This window comes from Conger conger, chromosome 4, assembly GCF_963514075.1.
Source record: "Conger conger chromosome 4, fConCon1.1, whole genome shotgun sequence".
In the NCBI taxonomy this organism is placed as follows: Eukaryota; Metazoa; Chordata; class Actinopteri; order Anguilliformes; family Congridae; genus Conger; species Conger conger.
In genome coordinates, this window is record NC_083763.1 from 30,955,671 (window position 1) to 30,975,836 (window position 20,166).

General features: G+C 39.2%; 1 protein-coding gene across 3 annotated transcripts in view; it reads left to right on the top strand.

Annotated features, from left to right (window-relative positions):
* The window catches only part of dpp6a (dipeptidyl-peptidase 6a), a 301,074-nt gene extending 282,652 nt beyond the window's left edge, over nucleotides 1–18,422 (top strand). For all 3 annotated transcript variants that reach the window (XM_061239158.1, XM_061239159.1, XM_061239157.1), the window contains 10 exons: nucleotides 908–955; nucleotides 4,379–4,477; nucleotides 4,763–4,832; nucleotides 7,767–7,961; nucleotides 9,263–9,317; nucleotides 11,250–11,349; nucleotides 12,734–12,792; nucleotides 13,477–13,549; nucleotides 13,737–13,810; nucleotides 16,261–18,422. In XM_061239158.1, the coding sequence (XP_061095142.1) occupies nucleotides 908–955; nucleotides 4,379–4,477; nucleotides 4,763–4,832; nucleotides 7,767–7,961; nucleotides 9,263–9,317; nucleotides 11,250–11,349; nucleotides 12,734–12,792; nucleotides 13,477–13,549; nucleotides 13,737–13,810; nucleotides 16,261–16,413 (926 nt within the window). In that variant the 3' untranslated portion in view covers nucleotides 16,414–18,422. The remainder of the gene's footprint in view (nucleotides 1–907; nucleotides 956–4,378; nucleotides 4,478–4,762; nucleotides 4,833–7,766; nucleotides 7,962–9,262; nucleotides 9,318–11,249; nucleotides 11,350–12,733; nucleotides 12,793–13,476; nucleotides 13,550–13,736; nucleotides 13,811–16,260) is intronic.
* Nucleotides 18,423–20,166: the final 1,744 nt, after the last annotated feature.

Here is a 20,166-nt window from a genome sequence, read left to right on the forward strand (position 1 = left end):
ACATCAACCATCAAGATGAGGAAGAAATGTGATCTCAGTGACTTTGACTGTGGAATGGTTGTTGCTGATCTCCTATTCTACCAATATCTTTAAAGATCCTAACTAAGATATTCAAGGATCGTAGTGAGATTTAAATGAAGGATCTTGGCAAGATCCTAATTAAGATTTTAACAGGTGACAAAGTGCTCCTCTACTCTCATCCCTTTATGTTTCACTGTGTAGATAAAATAAAGACTCCGCCCAAGCAATAGTTGTGGCCTCGAGGCTCGCACTCACTCACCTGTAGACACATTTGTTTAGTAATCAACTCTCATTCTCTAACTCAGTCATTTATTTGTTAATTAATTTCAGTTCATCCATTCTTGCGTACCCCTACTTTGCAAAACTGCAAGATTATAGTGTATATGACCTGTCCCATGTGTTCTGAACATTGCAACATGTTATTTATTGTTATGTCATTACATTACATTTACATTTTAGTCATTTGGCAGACGTTTTTAATCCACTAAAAGCGACTTACAAGTGCATAGGTTCTTGCACAAGTTAAAGCAGCACATCCAAAACTAATAAAATACAGATGAAGTGCTGTTCTAAACATACAGTCATCATAAGTGCAATTCTTTTTTTTCTTTTTCTTTTTTTGGGGGTTAGACAAGTGGGATAGGGATGTCAGACGGGGGGGGGGAATCAGGAGGTAGGACTAAGGTACAGTTTGAAAAGGTGTGTATTTAGTCTGCGTCGAAATAGGGGGAGGGATTCTGCTGTCCTGACAGTGGTAGGTAAGTAATTCCACCACTGAGGAACCAGAGCGGAAAACAGGAGCGGAAAACAGGTGTGATCGTGCAGCTCGACCGCCAGGTGCCAGACAATTTATCGCAGATTTCTGATCATCTCTTCCTTTTCCTAGGTCCTGACATTCCTTATGTGGTTGTTTACAACACCGAGGAGAAAGGGAGTGAGTATTGTTTCATAATTACCCCAATGGCCTGTGAAAATGAAATACATTATTATACCAATGGATGTTTATGGATTATACAATACAACTTGTCATACAATACTCTTTTTAATGGCTTGTCTTTTACTATTGATTTTTGTATGGCGGAAGGTGGGATGATAATACATTCTTTTTTGTCGGAAATATCAGGTGGCATTTCAGTGTGTTAATTTCACATTTTTTCCTTTCATTTGGCTTGTTATCAGACCACACTGAATATACAATTTGGGCAGAGAGTACTCCAAACTGTTTGCCAAAAGGAGAGGTTTTCTTGAGCCTCACATACATCTTACTGTATTATTCTTTGTATTAAAATGGTGTCTCCCTAATCTCATTAATAGATTAGAGAAGAAAACAAAAATGCAAGTCAATACACCATCATTCACAGACGCATGAACTAATCTGGAAAATGAACCTGTGGTTGAGGGTGCTGGAGCATTGAGAAAGTAAGAAAGTGTCAGATACAGAGCAATTACAAATTATATTTATAAGTGCAAACATCTACTGCACTGTTGTCACTGTCAATGTTGGTTGTCTGCTAATAGAGGATACTAACACCTGAAGTCATGTAGAATCACAGTTTCAATTTGATGTACTATAACAGTTATACACCCACATTTGAACTGTTTTGATAATTGCCTGTGAAATCATTTCTGAACACTGAATATCATATTTTAAACTATATTTTGAGACGATTGTCATGTAGGATTATTTTAACATGAAGTAAAAAAAGCGATCTATTCTCTATTAACATTTAAAATGAAAAGCCTGTTCTCTCAGAGGAGGGAATGAGATAAGTTCTCATGAGAAGCATAGTGTTTTGCAAACGTATCTGTGTCATGATTTCAACCCTGGATTTAATCTGTGTATTAACCTATTACAATTATAGACTACTTGAAGAACACATCTGCTAAAGCAAGGAGGGGGATATTCAAACAAAATTATCCCTCATGCCTAAAACAGGGCTGTCCAGCCATGATGATCTAACATCAGAGGCCAGGGTTAGACTCTGTTCCTGGAGTGCCAGAGATGGTCCTGGCTTTTGCTCCACCCAAACCTATAACTACCCAACTGGATTCCTTTTCATTAGTTGTAATTAGTCAGGATTAATGAATGCAGGTGACTATGTGCTGGAGGCACTCAGTGTTTCACCATTCAGAATATTCAGGCTTAACTTTTAATCATCCGTGACACAAATTTGGATGGAACTAAAACTAGAAACACCACTGGCACTCCAGGATCAGGGTTGCCTTCCTCTGATCTAGGTTTTTATTTCAAACCTACATTTCTAATAAGCAGCTCAGCTGTTGAATGAGGTGTGCTTTGTTTGGCTTGCAGGATGGTAGATCTCCAGGAACAGGGTTAGGTAGTGGCCTAAATAGTTCAGTTTATCCAGCTCAGACAACTGCAGCACATGCAGAATTTCCTGCAGAAGGAAATTACTGTGCTGATTTAAGTATAAAAATAATTACTTTTTACAACTTATTTAAAATTTATCAAATAAATACTTTAGTTACCATTATTCGTTGCTATATAGACCGTATAAAAAAAACTTTATGAACAGCAGATATTACATCAGTGTTCCTAGAAAACCTCCAGTGGGTTGAGTGTTTTGCTTACAAGCTTGCTAATACCTGATAACGTCTGTTGAATTTTCAGAGGCAATGTTATCTATAAAAATGGTTGTTTAGCCTGTTTTTTATACCGTTTCTATAGCCTGTTTTCTAACATAGCGGTTCAAGGTGCAGTATCCGTTGCGCTCCTAATACCGAATAGGGCACTAAGTCAAAGCGCATAGTGACTTAATATACTGTAGTAGTGTTGGAGTACCACACTCCAGCAGCCTAAAGGCTCATTTACACCACAGGTATAGCAGCTTGCACACCACATAGAAGCAGTCATACTTCTCCAATAGAATTATTCCAGGAGGCTACAGTAGGCTTTACTGGAACCCTCCCACCCACCCCAATGCATGTGTGCCTGCATTTAAGGGTAATACTGTATAAATAAACTAGTATTGTGTGATTATATCATGACCTTTCTTCCCGGTCATGGTAGGAGTTGTCTATAGCTAGGGGTGGTTCCCCACTGGGAATTGTGTGAAGAAGCAGTAGGGAATCCAGAGGCTGGCATATATTATTCAAAGCTGCCCAGTGTGCTATTGCTCTGAAGAACAGCTATACTCCAGCCCTTTCTGCTGACCATACTGCTAACAATAGGTCATTTATATGATCAAATTTAAAATTTAAAATGAAATTGATATATTTATTTATATTTATTTATATTATTTACAATGATAATAATAATAAGAAGAATAATAATAATAATAATATTTATTTATATATTACCGTTCATACATAAATTGTAGCTCAAAGTGCTTTATATTGAGCCAATTACAAAGAATTACAAAGACAACAGAGATAAGAATACAGAAATAAAATAATAATGTGTAATTTATGTGAGTTATTTATGTATTGAAGTATATGCCTTTACTAATGGTGTCTGCAATTTGACCCAGTTAATGCCCCACTGGTTACATTTTTTATTGTATTTTTTATTTTACCTGCTACACACTTGTGCTTGGGAGATGACCATAAGCAGAGAATCTTATATACAATAACTTGCCTATTATCTGTGTGTGCCAGTGGATTCGGGTCAGGATAGGTGCGATGCATTGTTCAGGGGTATAACTTTGGTGGCCTTATTTGGAAAACCTCAGTTGGACAAACTGGCCTTGCTGGCCAAAAGGCTATTCACTTAAGATGGGAGACTAAGGCTGGCCAGTAATGGTTGGAGCTACCTATTACCATCAATCATTGACTTGTTTGACTGCACTCTCTGGGTCATGACATAATTATTCAGATACAATCAGTCAAATCAGTTAAGTCAGTTTTGCTCCTCCCTGTTTAGGGTTGATGCAACATCATTCTGCTTCTCTCATCACCTGGGCGTATCTGCTGACAGGATGTCTAATCAAATCAGTATGCCAGAGGAAGGTTTATTACACAGGGGGTTTTCAAACTTTTCTAATCCAAGGACCCCCACCCAGGAGTCCCCATGTTAAGTCCAAAAGCGTTATATTTTTAAAAAGGTTCATACTTTGAATTGCCAAATCTGCACATCTAGTCTTCAAGGACCCCCAGAGGTCTATAGACCATCTGTTCCATCCGTTGGGAAATCCAGCCCAGTCATTACAGTCATTGACTGTAAAGCTCCCGACTGACCTGAAAGGTGATTTCACAATGTAAAACTCTAACAAGAGTTTTATATCTACAGAAAAATAGATAGATCAGATTGTGGGTATACTGTGCAAGCACTGTAAATCATTTCAGGAAGCAGGCCACAGAACACAAACACCATTTACACTGCTTCCTGTCATTACAGGGGTTCTGGAACTGGAGATGAATGGAAATCTGAGGATTACCATAAACTCCATGCAGATGCCCAAAGTGGAGTACAAGGATATAATCATAGAAGATTACAGTACGTACCAGTGATTAGCAAATTGCTGTAGATTTCCTGATTTACTACAGCATGAAATACCTGTACATCCCAAATGTCACCGTTAATGTCACTGATATTTTAATAAGCTTTAAAGACGCTGGCTTGGCTTCAGTCAAGTCATCTGTCCGTTTTTAATCTAAATGTTATACAAAAATCAGTTAAATTCAAGGTTGTTTGTATAGCTGTTTTTATACTGTTGCACTGTGAGTCAAAGTGAAGAACGAATGTTTATTGAGATTGAGATTTTCTTGATTGGTGTTATAGCTCTGACTATGCAGATCCTCAAGCCTGCTGGCTTCCAGGAAACAGCCCTTTACCCAGTGCTACTGCTGGTGTGAGTATACAGCCATCACACACACACACACACACACACACACACACATTTACTACAAGCTCTCATCATTTTGCATGCTAACATAGCCATATAATTATATATCCCAGAAAGCCCCACACAAGCACAAATGTATGTATCTCCCTCTGGAAGAATATATATTTTAATTGACCTGTACTTATAATAATAACAATAATGATTCATTTATTAAAACTAATCCTCACTTTATCAGTCAGAAAAAGTATTATTGGTTCCCAGTGTGCATGTTGGTCATTTCTATGACCTGCTGTTGGTGGTACTCACACCTCGATGGTGGTGACCCTCAAACCAGTTTGTCCAGAGAGATTTTTTCCTATGCAAGGACACTCTTCACCTCATGGCACTTAATCACTGTACTGCATTTATCAAAGCAACACTGCTGTGTTTTTCCCACTGCACTGAACAGCCACTTAAGAAAATAAATAAACAATTCATGGCCCTCTTAATTAACCTTGTAGTTATCTCCACCTCTCAGCCTGTCAGCAGATTTTTTGACAGGGTTTACAATGCACTTTTGCCTGGTTTCCATCTGTCAATAGGCATTACAAGCAAGCTAGATGGACTACAAGTCTGGAAACCGTCTTCTGAAGTAGTAGGCAGTGCACCGTGTAGCATTAGCATTGTATCATTATGTTATGCTTTATGCTGTTTTTTGTAACAGTATTGTAGTAAACACTACATATTGTAATTGCCTCCATAGTTACACTTTACAAATCATAAATGATATTTCTGACACTTAAGAGACCAAAACCAATTTCTTGCTAGCCCTACCACATTATCGATTTGTCTTTGTTTCACCAGCTTTTTATCCATTGCAGTGCACATCACTATGAACCCCAGGGGCATCAATAAAATATAGCCTTGCAACTCTGTGTTAACCTATTAGTGTGTTCACTTAAAACTTAAATAATTCTGCTGACAATGGAGCTTAATGAGAGAAACAGATAATGTACTGTACTTGTATCACAAGGTCAGCTGGTACAGTATGTCAGGCTACAAAAAACTATATCTGGAATTCTTATTGGGGAAGAAAATTCAATGAAACAACAGATCCACAAAAAGCCCACTGTTTTACAGCTCATGTTTCCTCTCAGTCGACCACTCACAGAGAATCCACAAATGATTGCTTTTGTATCTGTTGAAAAAAATTATTACAGCCAGTTCACAAACACCCGCAGAGAGTGGAAAGTGCCCTACATGCACTTACATTTATCTTGTGTTTATATTATGGCCTTAGAGAGATAAACAGTCATTTATTCAAGGTTCATACAGTATTATATTGTTTGCCACCTGTTCTCCCCTGCCTTTTAATTAATTTGTAGACACAGAGGTCTCTTGAACCAAGAGTTAAAAAACACTTGTGCTGAAAAAATTTTGCTGAAGTAGAACCAACTCAGCAGAGGGGATGAAACTTGGTGAGACTTTGACTGAACAGAGAAGGCTGAACTAATGGCCAAAACATGGTGTTTTGCAAGTAAAATGTAATCAGTCACATTTCAGAGAATTGGACAGCTGCCCTAAACACTGCCTGGAAGCCAGTGTCAGTGAAATTATCCGAGGTGCTGATTCAGATTGGTACTTTATTTTAATGACATTGCAAATGAGGTCATTTGGCCAAGGATACATGAACCATACCCATAAAATCTACTTAAGTATTAAATTAGCTGACCTTCACTGCGTGAGTCAGCAGTATAAATACCACACACTCAAATTACTTGCTCTGATTGAATACTTTGTTGGATAATTTGTTCCAGATTATACATTACATTACATTATCGAGTCTCTGCTCAATTGGAGAACCCTCCACCTGTTCATGGCTGTGTGGTTGCCAGATATGCGTCAATTCTTTAGAGAATCATTTGTGTAGAAAGCGTCTGCAGCTGTTGCTCAAGAAGCAGCATGAACTGTACTCTGTATTGTTTCTCAGTAGATAGAAACTCAATAAACGAATACCATCAGCGTCATGCAGAAACCTGACTATTGTCCTGACTATATGACCATATACACTCAGTGTAGCCTATCCACTTAGAGTTATGATGCGTTGTGTGTTCAGAGATGCTCTTCTGCATACCACTGTTGTAATGTGTGCTCATTTGCATTACTGTTACCTTCCTGTCGGCTTTGACCAGTCTGGCCATTCTCCTCTGACGTCTCTCTTTAATAAGGCAGTTATGTCTGCAGAACTGCTGCTCACTGGATTTTTTTGTTTGTTTGTTTTTTGCACTATTCTTTGCAAACTCTAGAGACTAGTGCACATGAAAAGCCCTGGAGATCAGCAGTTTCTGAGATACTCAAACCACCCTGTCTGCCACCAACAATCATTCCATGGTCAAAGTCACTTAGCCATTCTGATGGTTGATGTGAACATTAACTGAAGCTCCTAACTCATACCTACATGATTGTATGCATTGCACTGCTGCCACACAATTGGCTGATTAGATAATCGCATGAATAAGTAGGTGTAATAAAGTAAAAATGTTCCTAATAAAGTGCTCGATGAGTGTATATATTTGTTTATATTTTTTATGAATATAAAATCATGAATTTATATTTTTAATTTATAATAGCGCCTACCAAATGACTAATGTAATGTAAATTGTAATATTTTAGCTTTCTTTCCACACATTGAAAGCTATCATTTACTCTGTACTGTAAATGTACTGTACTATAGTAAAATATCTTCATTAAATAATGTTTTTTACTTAGTGGAAAAAGTTTTGCTGTTACTTTAATATTCCATTATCATTTTGGAGATAGCTTTTTCATCCATGAGGCAGTACAGGGCTTTACAATTAAACTATAGTGTACCAAGACATGGAGCCAGGTCACACTTGGTTCACACGAGCTGCAGAAGAGTTTCTGACAATATATTTATTTGTTTTGGGGTTTTGTTTTTAGGGACGGGACTCCCGGGGAACAGATGGTCTCAGAGCGGTTCCAGGTGGACTGGTCAACAGTTATGGTCAGCAGTTTCGGGGCCATTGTGATTCGCTTCGATGGGAGAGGCAGTGGCTTCCAGGGCACCAACCTGCTTCACAAAGTGCAGCATAAGCTGGGTGTGTTTGAGGAGAAGGACCAGCTGGAGGCACTCAGGTACAACATGGGCTCAGACAAACAATGCAATGGTGCACAAATCCCAAAAACAGGCTTCGCCTGGCACTTCATACTTCATATACTTCATATTAAAGGTCCCTCAATAAGCCATTAATCATCACTGCAAATGAGAAACAAGTTGTAAACAACCTTTCTTAGCTTAATAATGGATAATACATTGGCAGCCCAGTGTGGCAGTGCATAAGTCTTGAAGCTTTCACCAGAGAGGGAGGCATTTTTGGGATCTGAGTTGTCATGCTGGGTTGTCTCGGTCTTATCTACACTGTACTAATGTAGTCAGCCAGGTGGCTGCAGTCATGCATCAATATATTTATGAACTTTAATTGAATTCTACATACTTATATACTGTATAAACAATATATTTACTGAATATACTGTAGATGTACTATATGAAAGATATAAACCACAACATGCCGTGCATTCTTGTATATGCACAGCATGTCATGGTTTCTATCTTACATATATCATTACCTTAAATAAGTTTCAGTTTAAGTTTTAATAGGCAGTGTTGTATATAATATAGTATATTAAGTTTGTCATTATGTGTTATTGTACTAATGAGTTGTTGTTGTAGGGCCACCAGTTTTTAAGCATCTTTGTTATCCTCCAAGGGTCCCCATAGGCTCCCCAAAAGCACAGTCAGGTGCTTTTTATTATTGTACAATTTTGTTTCTAATAGACACATTTATTTTAAAATCTATTTTCGGGAGAGTTGAAAAGGAAAATGGAAGTTTAAATGCTTTGAATATCATGCCTTTGAGCCAGTGGTCCTGACTCAAGAGTCATGGAGAGCTGCAGGGTCTGCTTCCAAACTAGAATAGCACAGCAATTGATCAGTTAAAGCAGTTAACTTGGTTTCTTGGGTATGAATCAGTCGCTGATTTTAAGGGAAAACAAAAAAAAAAAACAGCGTGCCTCTCCAGGTTCAAGTATCTCTGCAGTAAAAAGAAAAATGCACCCTTAAAAAGAATGGGTGTCCAACCTAATCCGAAAACAGCCAGTGTGATTTCATGTTTTGTTTTGTTTAGCCCAGCAAAAACCTTTTTAATGTGGGCATTTTACACTGCTGCTAATAAACTGAGACATATGATGTCCCTGACATTTAAAAACTGGTGACTCTACCTAAAAAGCATCAATTGATTTTTGCTGTGAAATATGATTTAATATGGATTCATGGGCCTAAAAGTAGCATACATTTTATTGTCATTGTGGAAAGTCACAAGGCTTGTCAAATACACTAGCTCTAATGCATGATCTGTTGTGGTTTAAATATGTTTCAGCATCATATCAAGTGAACCTTACATTGACAAAACACGTATGGGAGCCTTTGGAAAGGTAACACATTTATTAATGGTACTTCATTCTGTCTCAGTGCAGTCCTTTCAATTCAATTAAACTCTTGATGTGTTTATGTGCATGCATATGTGTGTGTGTGCATGTGTGGGTGTGTTCTGCAATGGTTTGGCCCTGACAGTGAACAGGAGTTAAAATTACACAGACAAATCAGAATACAGCACTAATAAAGGTGAAAGGAATAACGAGAGCAGAAACTCTGAAGACGAACTAGCGGTGAACAAACTAAACAGACTGGTGTATATATATATACATATAAGGGATGGGAGGCGGATATGGAGGACAGGTGAAACTAATGAAAGGAGTGAATGAACTGACGGAGAGACTACGATGAGCACAGAGGGTAACAAGGAACGAAAACGCTAAGAACTTATGCAGAAAAAAAAACAGATACAGAAAAACAAAGAGCCTGAGAAAAGCAATCTCTGTACAGAGATATCTGCAAATCTTGGGTATAATAATAAACCTCTACGCTTCCTCATTTTTCTTTTGCACTACAGTCAGGTGGGTAATGTGAAATAATGGACAGCTTTGAAGACAGACTTCTTGCCTCATTTGAGTTTAGCTACTTCAGAAAAGATAGGAACAACAAGTGTTTGCATTTGGGCAGTATTTGCTATATCTTTGCACTCGCTACAGGTAGAGAGCTGGCTTTGAGCTCATTTTGATCAGGAGGATAGTTACACTTCTACAAATACAAGTTGTATGGTGGAATTCCCCTTTAATGGCCCAGCTCATTTCGGCTATGACTAGAAGATGTAGCTCTTGAGGTGCCATTGTACAGTGGTCAGGTGCCTTTTCCGATGCAGCTCTTACCCGGAATCAATATAAATTGCAGCACATCAGTTGAATTGCTGGACATTCACAAAGATCCGACTGAGCTCACACTATGAGAGCTATGGACGATGCTCTGAAGCCAGACTACAATCTGCAGTCACGTTTCAATGGTACAATACACTGCATAAAAGTCCATCTTAACAAGTGTTCTATTATTGTATTACGACTTTAAATCAGTTTTTTATCTCAAGCCAATTATAGGTTACCGTTTGCTCAACATGTGATATTACCCCATTGGCAAATCTTGAAATTGGCTCACCTCAGTGGCAGTATTTGTGTCTAATTTAGCAAAGAAGTTATAGACCCAGTCACAAGAGCCATTGTTTTCTACAGTGATAGAGAAAACGTTTGATTTGGAAAAACCAGACCGGTAGTCTCTGCTTGCTTGTTGCCTCATGAGGGATACATATTTAACATATGAAACATATTGCAAATTGCTTCTGTGAATTCATTACCAACATTGCAACACTTAAATTTACAAATTTAATTTCCACATGATTGCTATCTTTACTTTCATTTTATTTGCTCTTGAAGAGATCATTCATTGTTTTCAGTGAGCACATTAATGGTAAATGGTTGGCATTTATATAGCGCCTTTATCCAAAGCACGGTACAATGGATGCTTCTCATTCACCCATTCACACACACTCACATGCCACTGGTGATAAGCTGCCATGCAAGGATACATTAATGGACAACGGTTGACATTCTAGGGAAAATGTTGACCAACTTGCCTTACATTTCAATCCTTTATGAAGTAAATCTTTCAAAGGGACCATGCTTGGTTGTTTTAAAGAAAAATCTTGCAAAGTGATAGATTTGAGAAGGATTTTTAATTGATTTGTTAGGCTGCACATCTTCTTAAAATAAACCATTCAGAATGGAAACTTACTTGATGAATACTGCTTAATGGTGATCTATAGTGCAACAGTCCCTATAATTCAGTGGTATTATTAGCTGGATATAAAATGCTGTACTGCCCACTGTGTTTGCAGTGTAGAAGTCTGTGCGAATCAGCCCACATTTGCCATAGCTTGATTTAACATCCTTATGTTATCTCTCCCTGTGCATTTGTAGGTTTATGGGGGATATGTAGCAAGCCTTCTGCTCAGTTCTGAAAAGTCCTTACTCAAGTGTGGAGCAGCCCTTTCTCCTATCACAGATTTTAAATTATATGGTAAGTGCGATGCCATCTTATTTGAGGAGAAAGAGCCTCTGAACACAGTGGTGATGTTGTGCGAGTTTTGTTGTCTGTTGAAACCCTTCTAGTGTAAGGGGGGAGCAGCTGGGGTGGAAACCCAGGAGCAACACAACAGGAAACTGAAAGCAGGTTTAAAAAATAAAATGATAACAAAGAGACAAAATAAAAACTCCCAATGAAACGGGGGAGGAAAAAAGATAGTATAACCTCTCTGCAGCGCCAACAGAAAACAACCCGATAGAACTGGGCAAACTCATAATAAACGAGTAAGAGAGAATAATCTCTCCGCAGTACCAACTGAAAACAACCCAAATTAACTGCCCGAACTTATAAGAAAAACGAAAAAAAAGAGGGAAAAACAAAAGGACCTAGCTAAATACCTTAGTTCGCACAACCTATTGTGGAAACTAAGGGAGTTAAGCTGAGGAAAGCCTCCAGTACTTACGGTAAGGAAGCGAAAAACAATAACCAGAAAGAAATGAGAACAACCGCAGAGATCTTGTCAGAACACAGTAGCTAGCGAGGAGTATAACCGGCTTCAGGTAGTGGCGATAAAGACACTGAAGTGCTGAGCTATGACTCGGAACCTCCCACAGCTGAAACAAATTACGTTAATCAGTGAGAGAGAGCTGCCAGGTAACCGCCCACTCGGTGACACGAAACCAAACTCGGGAAAGGGATGATAATGGCCCCGCAGTAAAATCATCTCTTTGGCAGTATTAAAAACCCTGACATCTAGAGGCATCCTCAGTGTCACAAAATCCACGTCAAGCTCCTAGCACATGCTTTAGCCACCATCAATAAACAGCCTATATATTGTAGGCACAGCAGCAAATGTCATCCTGTGATAATAATTCAGAATGACTCTCAGAGCTGTCACACAGCCCAGGTAAACAGAAAACCATGGAACTGGATTTGGAAGCCATTACACCTCACATTTGAGAGGGAATCAGTTTATCAAGATCACCCAGTGTGTCAGACGATGTATATACTGTTCTGTATATACTGTATATACTTTTCTGTAATTTGGTCATCATTTTGTAGTTTCAGTTTGTTTTGAGTAGTATTTTATTTATCTAAAGACTGTCTTACAAGTCTTGTTTTCTTGTAATGAAGTAGGAAATATTAGCTTGTTTAAAGTTGGTAAATCCTGAAATGAGAAATTAATTGCCAAACGTTGTCTTATTCAGCAAAAAAGCAATAGAAATACAATTTTAAATACTTCAAGTCTAAATACTTAAGATTTACTTATTTCTTGGTTTTTGCAGTGTGTATGAATCACATATCCATAATCTGACCTGTGTTCCTTCATGCATACCTCCTGATACACCTGGACTTACTATTTCTGTTTCTCTGTCAGCATCTGCATTTTCAGAGAGATATTTGGGATTGCCCAAGCCTGATGCAAAGGTTTATACGGTAAGCATCTAATTTAAAATACAAGGGTTTATGCAGCAAGCATTTAATGTTAATAATACATTTTTAGGTCCAAGCACAAAATGGAAAAATTAAATGGACAGAATTTATCGTATGAAATGGACTTAACAAGGTCCAATTATCTTGAAATTTGGTCCATGTGTACTACTGCTTCATAAGCCTCTCTGCTTGCCAACTGCTGCTATGCTGCGTGGACCCCGTCAATTGCTGCTTGCAGCTATATTTAAAATCATATCTATTCTGTTTATTTTGGTTTTAAATATTTAAAGGAGCATTGTCACGCTTGTTTCAGTTGAGCTTATTTGGATGAAATGCTAAAATTACGTGTGTAGGCCTTTTTAAAATCACCATCAGTGTAGCCGTTTCCTAACTATGGACTTGGATGTGTTTGACTTGAATCTCCAGCCTGTGTTTCCCAGAAGGTAACGGGGGCTCAAACTCCACCATTGAATTTAAGCATTTAATCCAAATAAGCTCAACTGAAACAAGCGTGACAGTGTACCTTTAAGCATCAGTGAAGGCTATCCTATAATCTGTTGCATCCAAATTACAAGTCTAATTTTTCTGTTAAGCACATTTGATTGGTTGCTTGGTTGTTTGATTGGCTGGTCAGTCAGTTGGTTGGTTGACCTGAGCTCATTTCTCATTGCTTTTTGCCCTCCATAGATGTCGAATTTAACGAATCGAGCATCTCGTTTCAACGATAAAAGATATCTGATCATTCATCCAACAGCTGATGGTATGTCTCTCTGGGTTTCCCAGCCTCAAGAAATGAACTTTCTTATCATGTCCTCTCCGTCTGTAATTAAACTGCCACCGATTAAAACTGCATTACTGCCTTATCATTTAATGGTGTTCTCTAAGACCATGGTGCCAACATTTTTTTTTCTTCTTTCCTCCAAACCCCTCCTCCTACACACACACAGAGAAGGTCCATTTCCAACACTCTGCAAAGTTCATCACCCAACTAATAAATGAAAAGGCAAATTACACTCTACAGGTAAGTTGGACGTCATTGCACTACATTGCGTTCATTACAATAATTCTGAAATTAAAAATAGGAAAAAATGCTTTGATCAAGGAGTAGTTCTAGTAGTTAAAAATGTATTCACAAATGATTCTTCTGTGCAGAAATCCCAATTTTATCTGAAGAGATTATTATTTCGCCACAATGTAATCCACATTAGCTGTGTAACTAATCCCCTTTTAGAATGGGATGTAATTATAATTCAGTGTTCATAGCCAGATAGATGTCCTAATTAGATGGATCTTTTGCTTTAATTCCGATGTAATCTTCATAAGGTAAATGTAATACCTTGAAGTCTGAATTAAATTTCAAACCATTCAATTTCAAATAGTGAAGTACACATTCATGATATGAAATTGAAATGACAAATTCATGAACTCTCTCTCTCTGGATAAAAAAATAAATAATAATCCATCCATCCATCCATCATCTTAACCCGCTTATCCTGAACAGGGTCGCAGGGGGGCTGGAGCCTATCCCAGCATACATTGGGCGAAAGGCAGGAATACACCCTGGACAGGTCGCCAGTCCATCGCAGGGCACACACACCATTCATTCACACACTCATACCTATGGGCAATTTAGACTCTCCAATCAGCCTAACCTGCATGTCTTTGGACTGTGGGAGGAAACCGGAGTACCCGGAGGAAACCCACGCAGACACGGGGAGAACATGCAAACTCCACACAGAGAGGCCCCGGCCGACGGGGATTCGAACCCAGGACCTCCTTGCTGTGAGGCGGCAGTGCTACCCACTGCACCATCCGTGCCGCCATAAATAATAATGTGCATTACAATTATGAAAAATAAATAATAATGTGCATTAACAGAGACTGGCTGCTGCATTAGACAGTGCTGTGAATCCATCTTTGCCACATCTTGTTAATGCAGTCATCCAGTCAATATGGAATCCAGACTGCTTTAGAACCCACTGTTGCATAAGACTGTAAAGCCAATTGCGTTGGACTATTGGCCACAGCCATTGATGGTGGCGTAGGGTGGCTTCAATACAGAGTGCATTGGTGCAGTACCCAGACACACTACTTGGCGGCCAAAATTCATTTTTGCTGTCTGGGGAGGGATTCAGTCAGTTCTATGGTCAGGCACATGCAATCAGCCTGTGTAGTCCATTGGTGTAGAATGGAAAATAAGAGAAAAGGAATGGTCCACACACCATATGTGCTCCTGAGTTGATTTAACACCAGAAAGTAAGGTTGGCTCTTCATCAGACATTTATTCTTTTTATTCAGTCCTTTTTACCCAGTCTGTTTTTCTGCTAATGACGTAGAGTAAATGTTTATTTATCCAAAGTTTTTTAACCACATATTTGCTTATCGGGCCATATTCCTTCACCGTGTATATGATATGTACGGTATCATCCATTTGGACAACTGTGTATTAAATGGATCAGTCTGTCACGTACCGTATCGCAATGCTAAATCGCGTGCGGTTCAAGTTATGACATCTGAGTTCTGTCAGATGTCGTCAGAAGACTCCATCTGCACTGCTGAGCTCTAATGCCACATTCGTGCTGCACGTCTCTTACATGGCGTCTCTTACATTCTTAGTTTCCTCTGCCATTTGGCATTTTAATAATAATAATAATAATTCCTTTCATTTATATAGCGCTTCTCTCACCAGCCGGTGACTCAAATCGCTTTACAGCAGGGGTGCACAACAAGCGCTGATCCATTTCAAGATTTTGTGCCAACTTCTGGTCCCAATTATTTAATTGACTTAATCATATCTTGTCTGGCATGTGTATGAGTACCAACTACAGCTGCAGACTGCAAGTGTATCCAAATTATTATACTGTGCTCAAGTACAGGCTTGAACCAGGGTCATTTATACAGCTGTCAGAAAATTAAAAACAAGGAAATTGGTTGGAACAAAATCCAGACCCGCCCTCGAGGACCGGAGTTGTGTACCCCTGCTTTACAGTGATGAGGGGGAAACACGTCTCAATCACACCATGTGTAGCATGCAACTGTGATACAACGGCAGCCATTTTGTGCCAGAATGCTCACCACACATCAGCTGAGGTGGAGACAGAGAGAACAATTTTCTTCTGCAATATGTTCCCGCATCCTGGAAGGTGGTAGGGTCTTGTTAATCTGCAAGTGTTTTGAATTCAAATGGATTCACCTTTATACACTTTACTGTGCTTGTCTTGGAGCCAATAAAATAGAAAACCCACCTTCTGGTCATCTTGGTTGGCTCAATTGCACCAGGCAAGATCATTTGAGTAAAGAAAAGTATTTAAATCCAAAACAGTTATGCATTTGACCGAGGTCTGTTGTGTATAATTGTGTGTTCATGGAAGTTTGTGCATTGATTTAAAGAGTTTGAAATGGAGAGATACGAAGAGCATTATACAACACCCGTTCATACGACTAACATCAAACGGTTTGTCCCATCGTCAGATCTACCCCGACGAAGGCCACTTCATCCACAGCGAGGGGACGAGGCAGCACCTGAGCCAGTCGCTGGTGAACTTTTTCGAGGAGTGCTTCAGACTACCTGACAGAGTTTTCCAGGAGAGGGTGGAGGAGGATGATTTAGAAGAGGAGGGTTAAGACCCCTGCCGTTTCGGCTGCCGCTCCCAGCACACGCCAGCACCCCTGGCCTCCGTGCCCAAACACCCCTTCATCTCTTCTACCACGTCACTTTCTCTGAGCATGTACCCGCAACCGCTGTCCTGCAGCCCCCACCCACCCACCCCCACCCCTCTTCATCGTACATACTCTCCTCAGCTCTGATTGGCTGCGGGACGAACATCCGGAGCGCCTCCTTCATGCCCTTGGCTTTAGTTCAGACATTGCGCTGGTATGCGCCTGGTTTATTTGGCTAATTGTCAAAGCAAAGGCAGTCTTCCCCCTCTGTCCAAGCTTTTGGTCCTGTCAGTGGGAAGATGTACTCAGATTACATTTAGCCACTGCACACTCACACACAGACAGGCATACATATACACATACAATAAACTGAGAGACGCGTTCACACACTCATGCGGGTACGGACGAACTCAGACACACGTATGCATGCACGCACACTTGGCTATACGTGCTCTCACACAATAACACACGCACACGTACACATATACACACACTTATACACCTGCTTTGACCGAGCATCTCATCCCTAAACACACATTGGCTTCAGAGAGTCTACTGGGTGAATGAAGGTTTTATAGCACAAACACTGGGGTTGAATGTCAGGACTCTGTGCAGAGTTAAGGTAATTATGAAGGAAATATTCGTATTATCCTGGTGGTTTGATTTTTTTAAACCTCCTGAAGACTTTTCCACTTCCGACTCTTGCTTGTGTCTGTTGATCCCCTGTCCGAGACTCCCAGGGGTGTCCCGTTCCTCTTTTCAGCGTTCAGGTTTGTCTTGCTCTTGGGTCCCTTTGTAGCCTCAAGCTGTGCATTATAGCGAATAAAATTAGAATTGAAAAATTGGTTCTTGTCACCCCCAAAGGCCTGCATACCGCAAAGTGTTGGGCAAAAGTAAATAAAACTTTTACTTGGTCTTAAGTGATGTACCACAGACATGACAAGTCTGGTCTGACTTGTTTTTACCTTTGTTTTTTGTCTTGTTTTCTTACAGTACAATGTTCTTGCAGTGCTGATGAAATCAAAGCATATGAACTACTTTAAGTCACTGTGCCTTATTTTTGGAGCAAACAGTTTGGAATTCTTGAAAGAAAGTAAATACGGCTCATATTCTTTACTTTTCAGTTGACCACAAGATAAAGCTGTCAATTCTTTTGCTATACTTTTTTTCCCCCAATCTTACCTCAGTTTCACACAAGTATATGGCCACTTTGTAGAATTGTAGTTATTATTTTTTCCAAACTATAATAATATTTGCATATTAACAAGCTGTAAAGCTATACCAAGAATAGGCTGATAATCTTTACCTTTAGAGTAATAATTAAAGCTGAAATGGTTTTGCTGTTGTGACCTTTGCAATTGAGAGTTCTTGGGGCACAAGTCCTGTTTATAAAATTATTTTATTTCTTTGAATGTGTACTCTTGTTGCGTTCCAAGTGCATGTCAGCTACCATTTGCTACTTAAAGCTGTTTTTTAAGTAGTTGAGTTGAAGCGTAGCATTTCTTGACCGCTTGAATGTTTCCTTGCTGAACTGCATTTCATTTAGTATATTGTGAGTGGAATCCCTGTCTCGTCAGCTTGTTGATTCAATGTTATTCAGTATCATTTCGGTCTCTTACTATTTTAATGTTACTTGTACATAAATCATTTTGAAAGGTACTTTTGAACTTTGATTTGTTTTTTATTATTATTACTACAATTTTTGTTTTCTTGTTTTGTTCTTTGTGAAAAATATGCTTGTGTACTCTAAAAATGCCTGGGGGGTGTCGCACAATTCAGTATTAGTGATGAAACGGCGTGATGATCCTTTGTCCCTCGCGGTAAGGTGGCACGTCACCGTGGCAGTGACGTACAAGGAGACCTTAGGATGGCGACATCTGCTTTGTGTACCAAACGTGGGGGATTGAAAAAAAAAAGAAAGAAGATGTGGCATGAAGGTAAATGTTGTGAGAATAAAAGTTATTTTATCATCATGAGCCTTGTAGTCATTTTGATAAACATAACTGGACACTGAGACAGGCCAGAATCCGCTATAGAGGATTGTGAAAAATAACAATCCTCAGCATGAAATATGTCATGATAATTCCAGATTAAAATCTCTTGTGTGTGTGTATGCGCACGTGCATGTACACATGTACAACAGAGAAAGAGGGAGAACTTGAGTGACAGAGCTACTTATATGAAGTCTGCCATCGACTGGAGATTAAGCAGGTTTTTATCTGGTCTTCACCTGTTTGGCGTCTTGGTTTATGGCCTTGGCACTGTAATCAAAATCCAGGGCTCAAATGTCCTGTGCATTGAGAATCAGCAGGTAAGTGCAGCAGCTTAAAGATTGTAACAGATTAATAACGGGATGTGTACATTGCTTATAGAGGGTTTCACAACTGCAATTTCATGTAAACCCCAAACGCCACCAAAGCCTAGCACCTGGCTAGGTAATGCACCACAACCTTTTGAAAACTGAACATTGAAGTTGAAGGTGGGCCATTTGTGGACCATTTTTCAAGTGGTGAAAAATGTGCCTCCTAACTTCTGTGTCATCAATATATGTACTGTTATTTTAGTGTGCAATGTGCTTCTGAATGCAGAGAGTACACTGGATGAGAAAGTTGCAAAGTAAGCAAAATTGTAAATGTAGTGTACTTAAAATTTCCAAATGATATACATACAGTGGGGCTCAGGACAAGAAAACAGGACAAGATGAACTAGCAGCGTGCAACTGAAAAGGACAGGTATAAATACACAGGGGAATGAGACAAACTAGGCGGGGCATGGGAGTGAGGGCAGTCTAACAAATAAACATCAGGTGAGACACTTGAAAAGGTAATAGGACAATAACGAGGGGGAAACAAAAACACGGACTGGATTCACAAAGACACACGTAATACAAATGGCTCCGGACTAAGGAGTAGACAATTTGCAGAGAATCAGGAGATGCAGAGATACGGAGAGACAGGTGCGAATACAGGTGCTGAAACTAAGCAAGTAATCAGTGATAGAATAGGGAGGCGGAGTTACAGAACAGAATTGAAACTGGAGATGCGTTAGTAAGTTAGTAAGTGATTTAAATTACAAATACCCAAAACTAGTGAATGTTAGTTTGTTAGTTTGAAAAAAATATTAGTGTGTTAGTATAATTAGTACTGTACAACTTCTATGTTAGTTGGGATTAGTCTATTAGTGCTATGTACAAACATGAAATGGAGAGAAAGCAGGAAGTAAGGAATGCAAGATTGGAAGGAAGGTTGAACCCTGGAACTACCGTAAACACCCGAATAGTGGGGCATGCAGACAGGGGCGTGACTGGGCTAGTAAACATTCAGACTCAGACATCACAGGGGAAGACGAGTGCAAAGACTAATGACTATAAACAGAACACCAGACATGAATATGAAAAATAATAAATAACAAGAATAACAATAATAAACGATGATAAACTAACAGGCAGAACACAGGAACATAACAGTAAGTCTGGTCATGGGTAAATAAAATACAGAAACGGTTAAACAAACCACTTGCCATTGTAAGGACAATAATAAATTAATGTAAAACAATATTGCAAACATGTCAGGAAAAGGAAGCAAGTCCAAGAGGAAGCAAGTTCCTCGTGGTGGCAAGGAAGAAGGTGAGGAAGGCTATAAAGAATCCAAGTTTAATAATTCCAGTGATTGGTTGCATCTCGGGGTTACCAAGTACCATAAAATGGCACCTCCATAC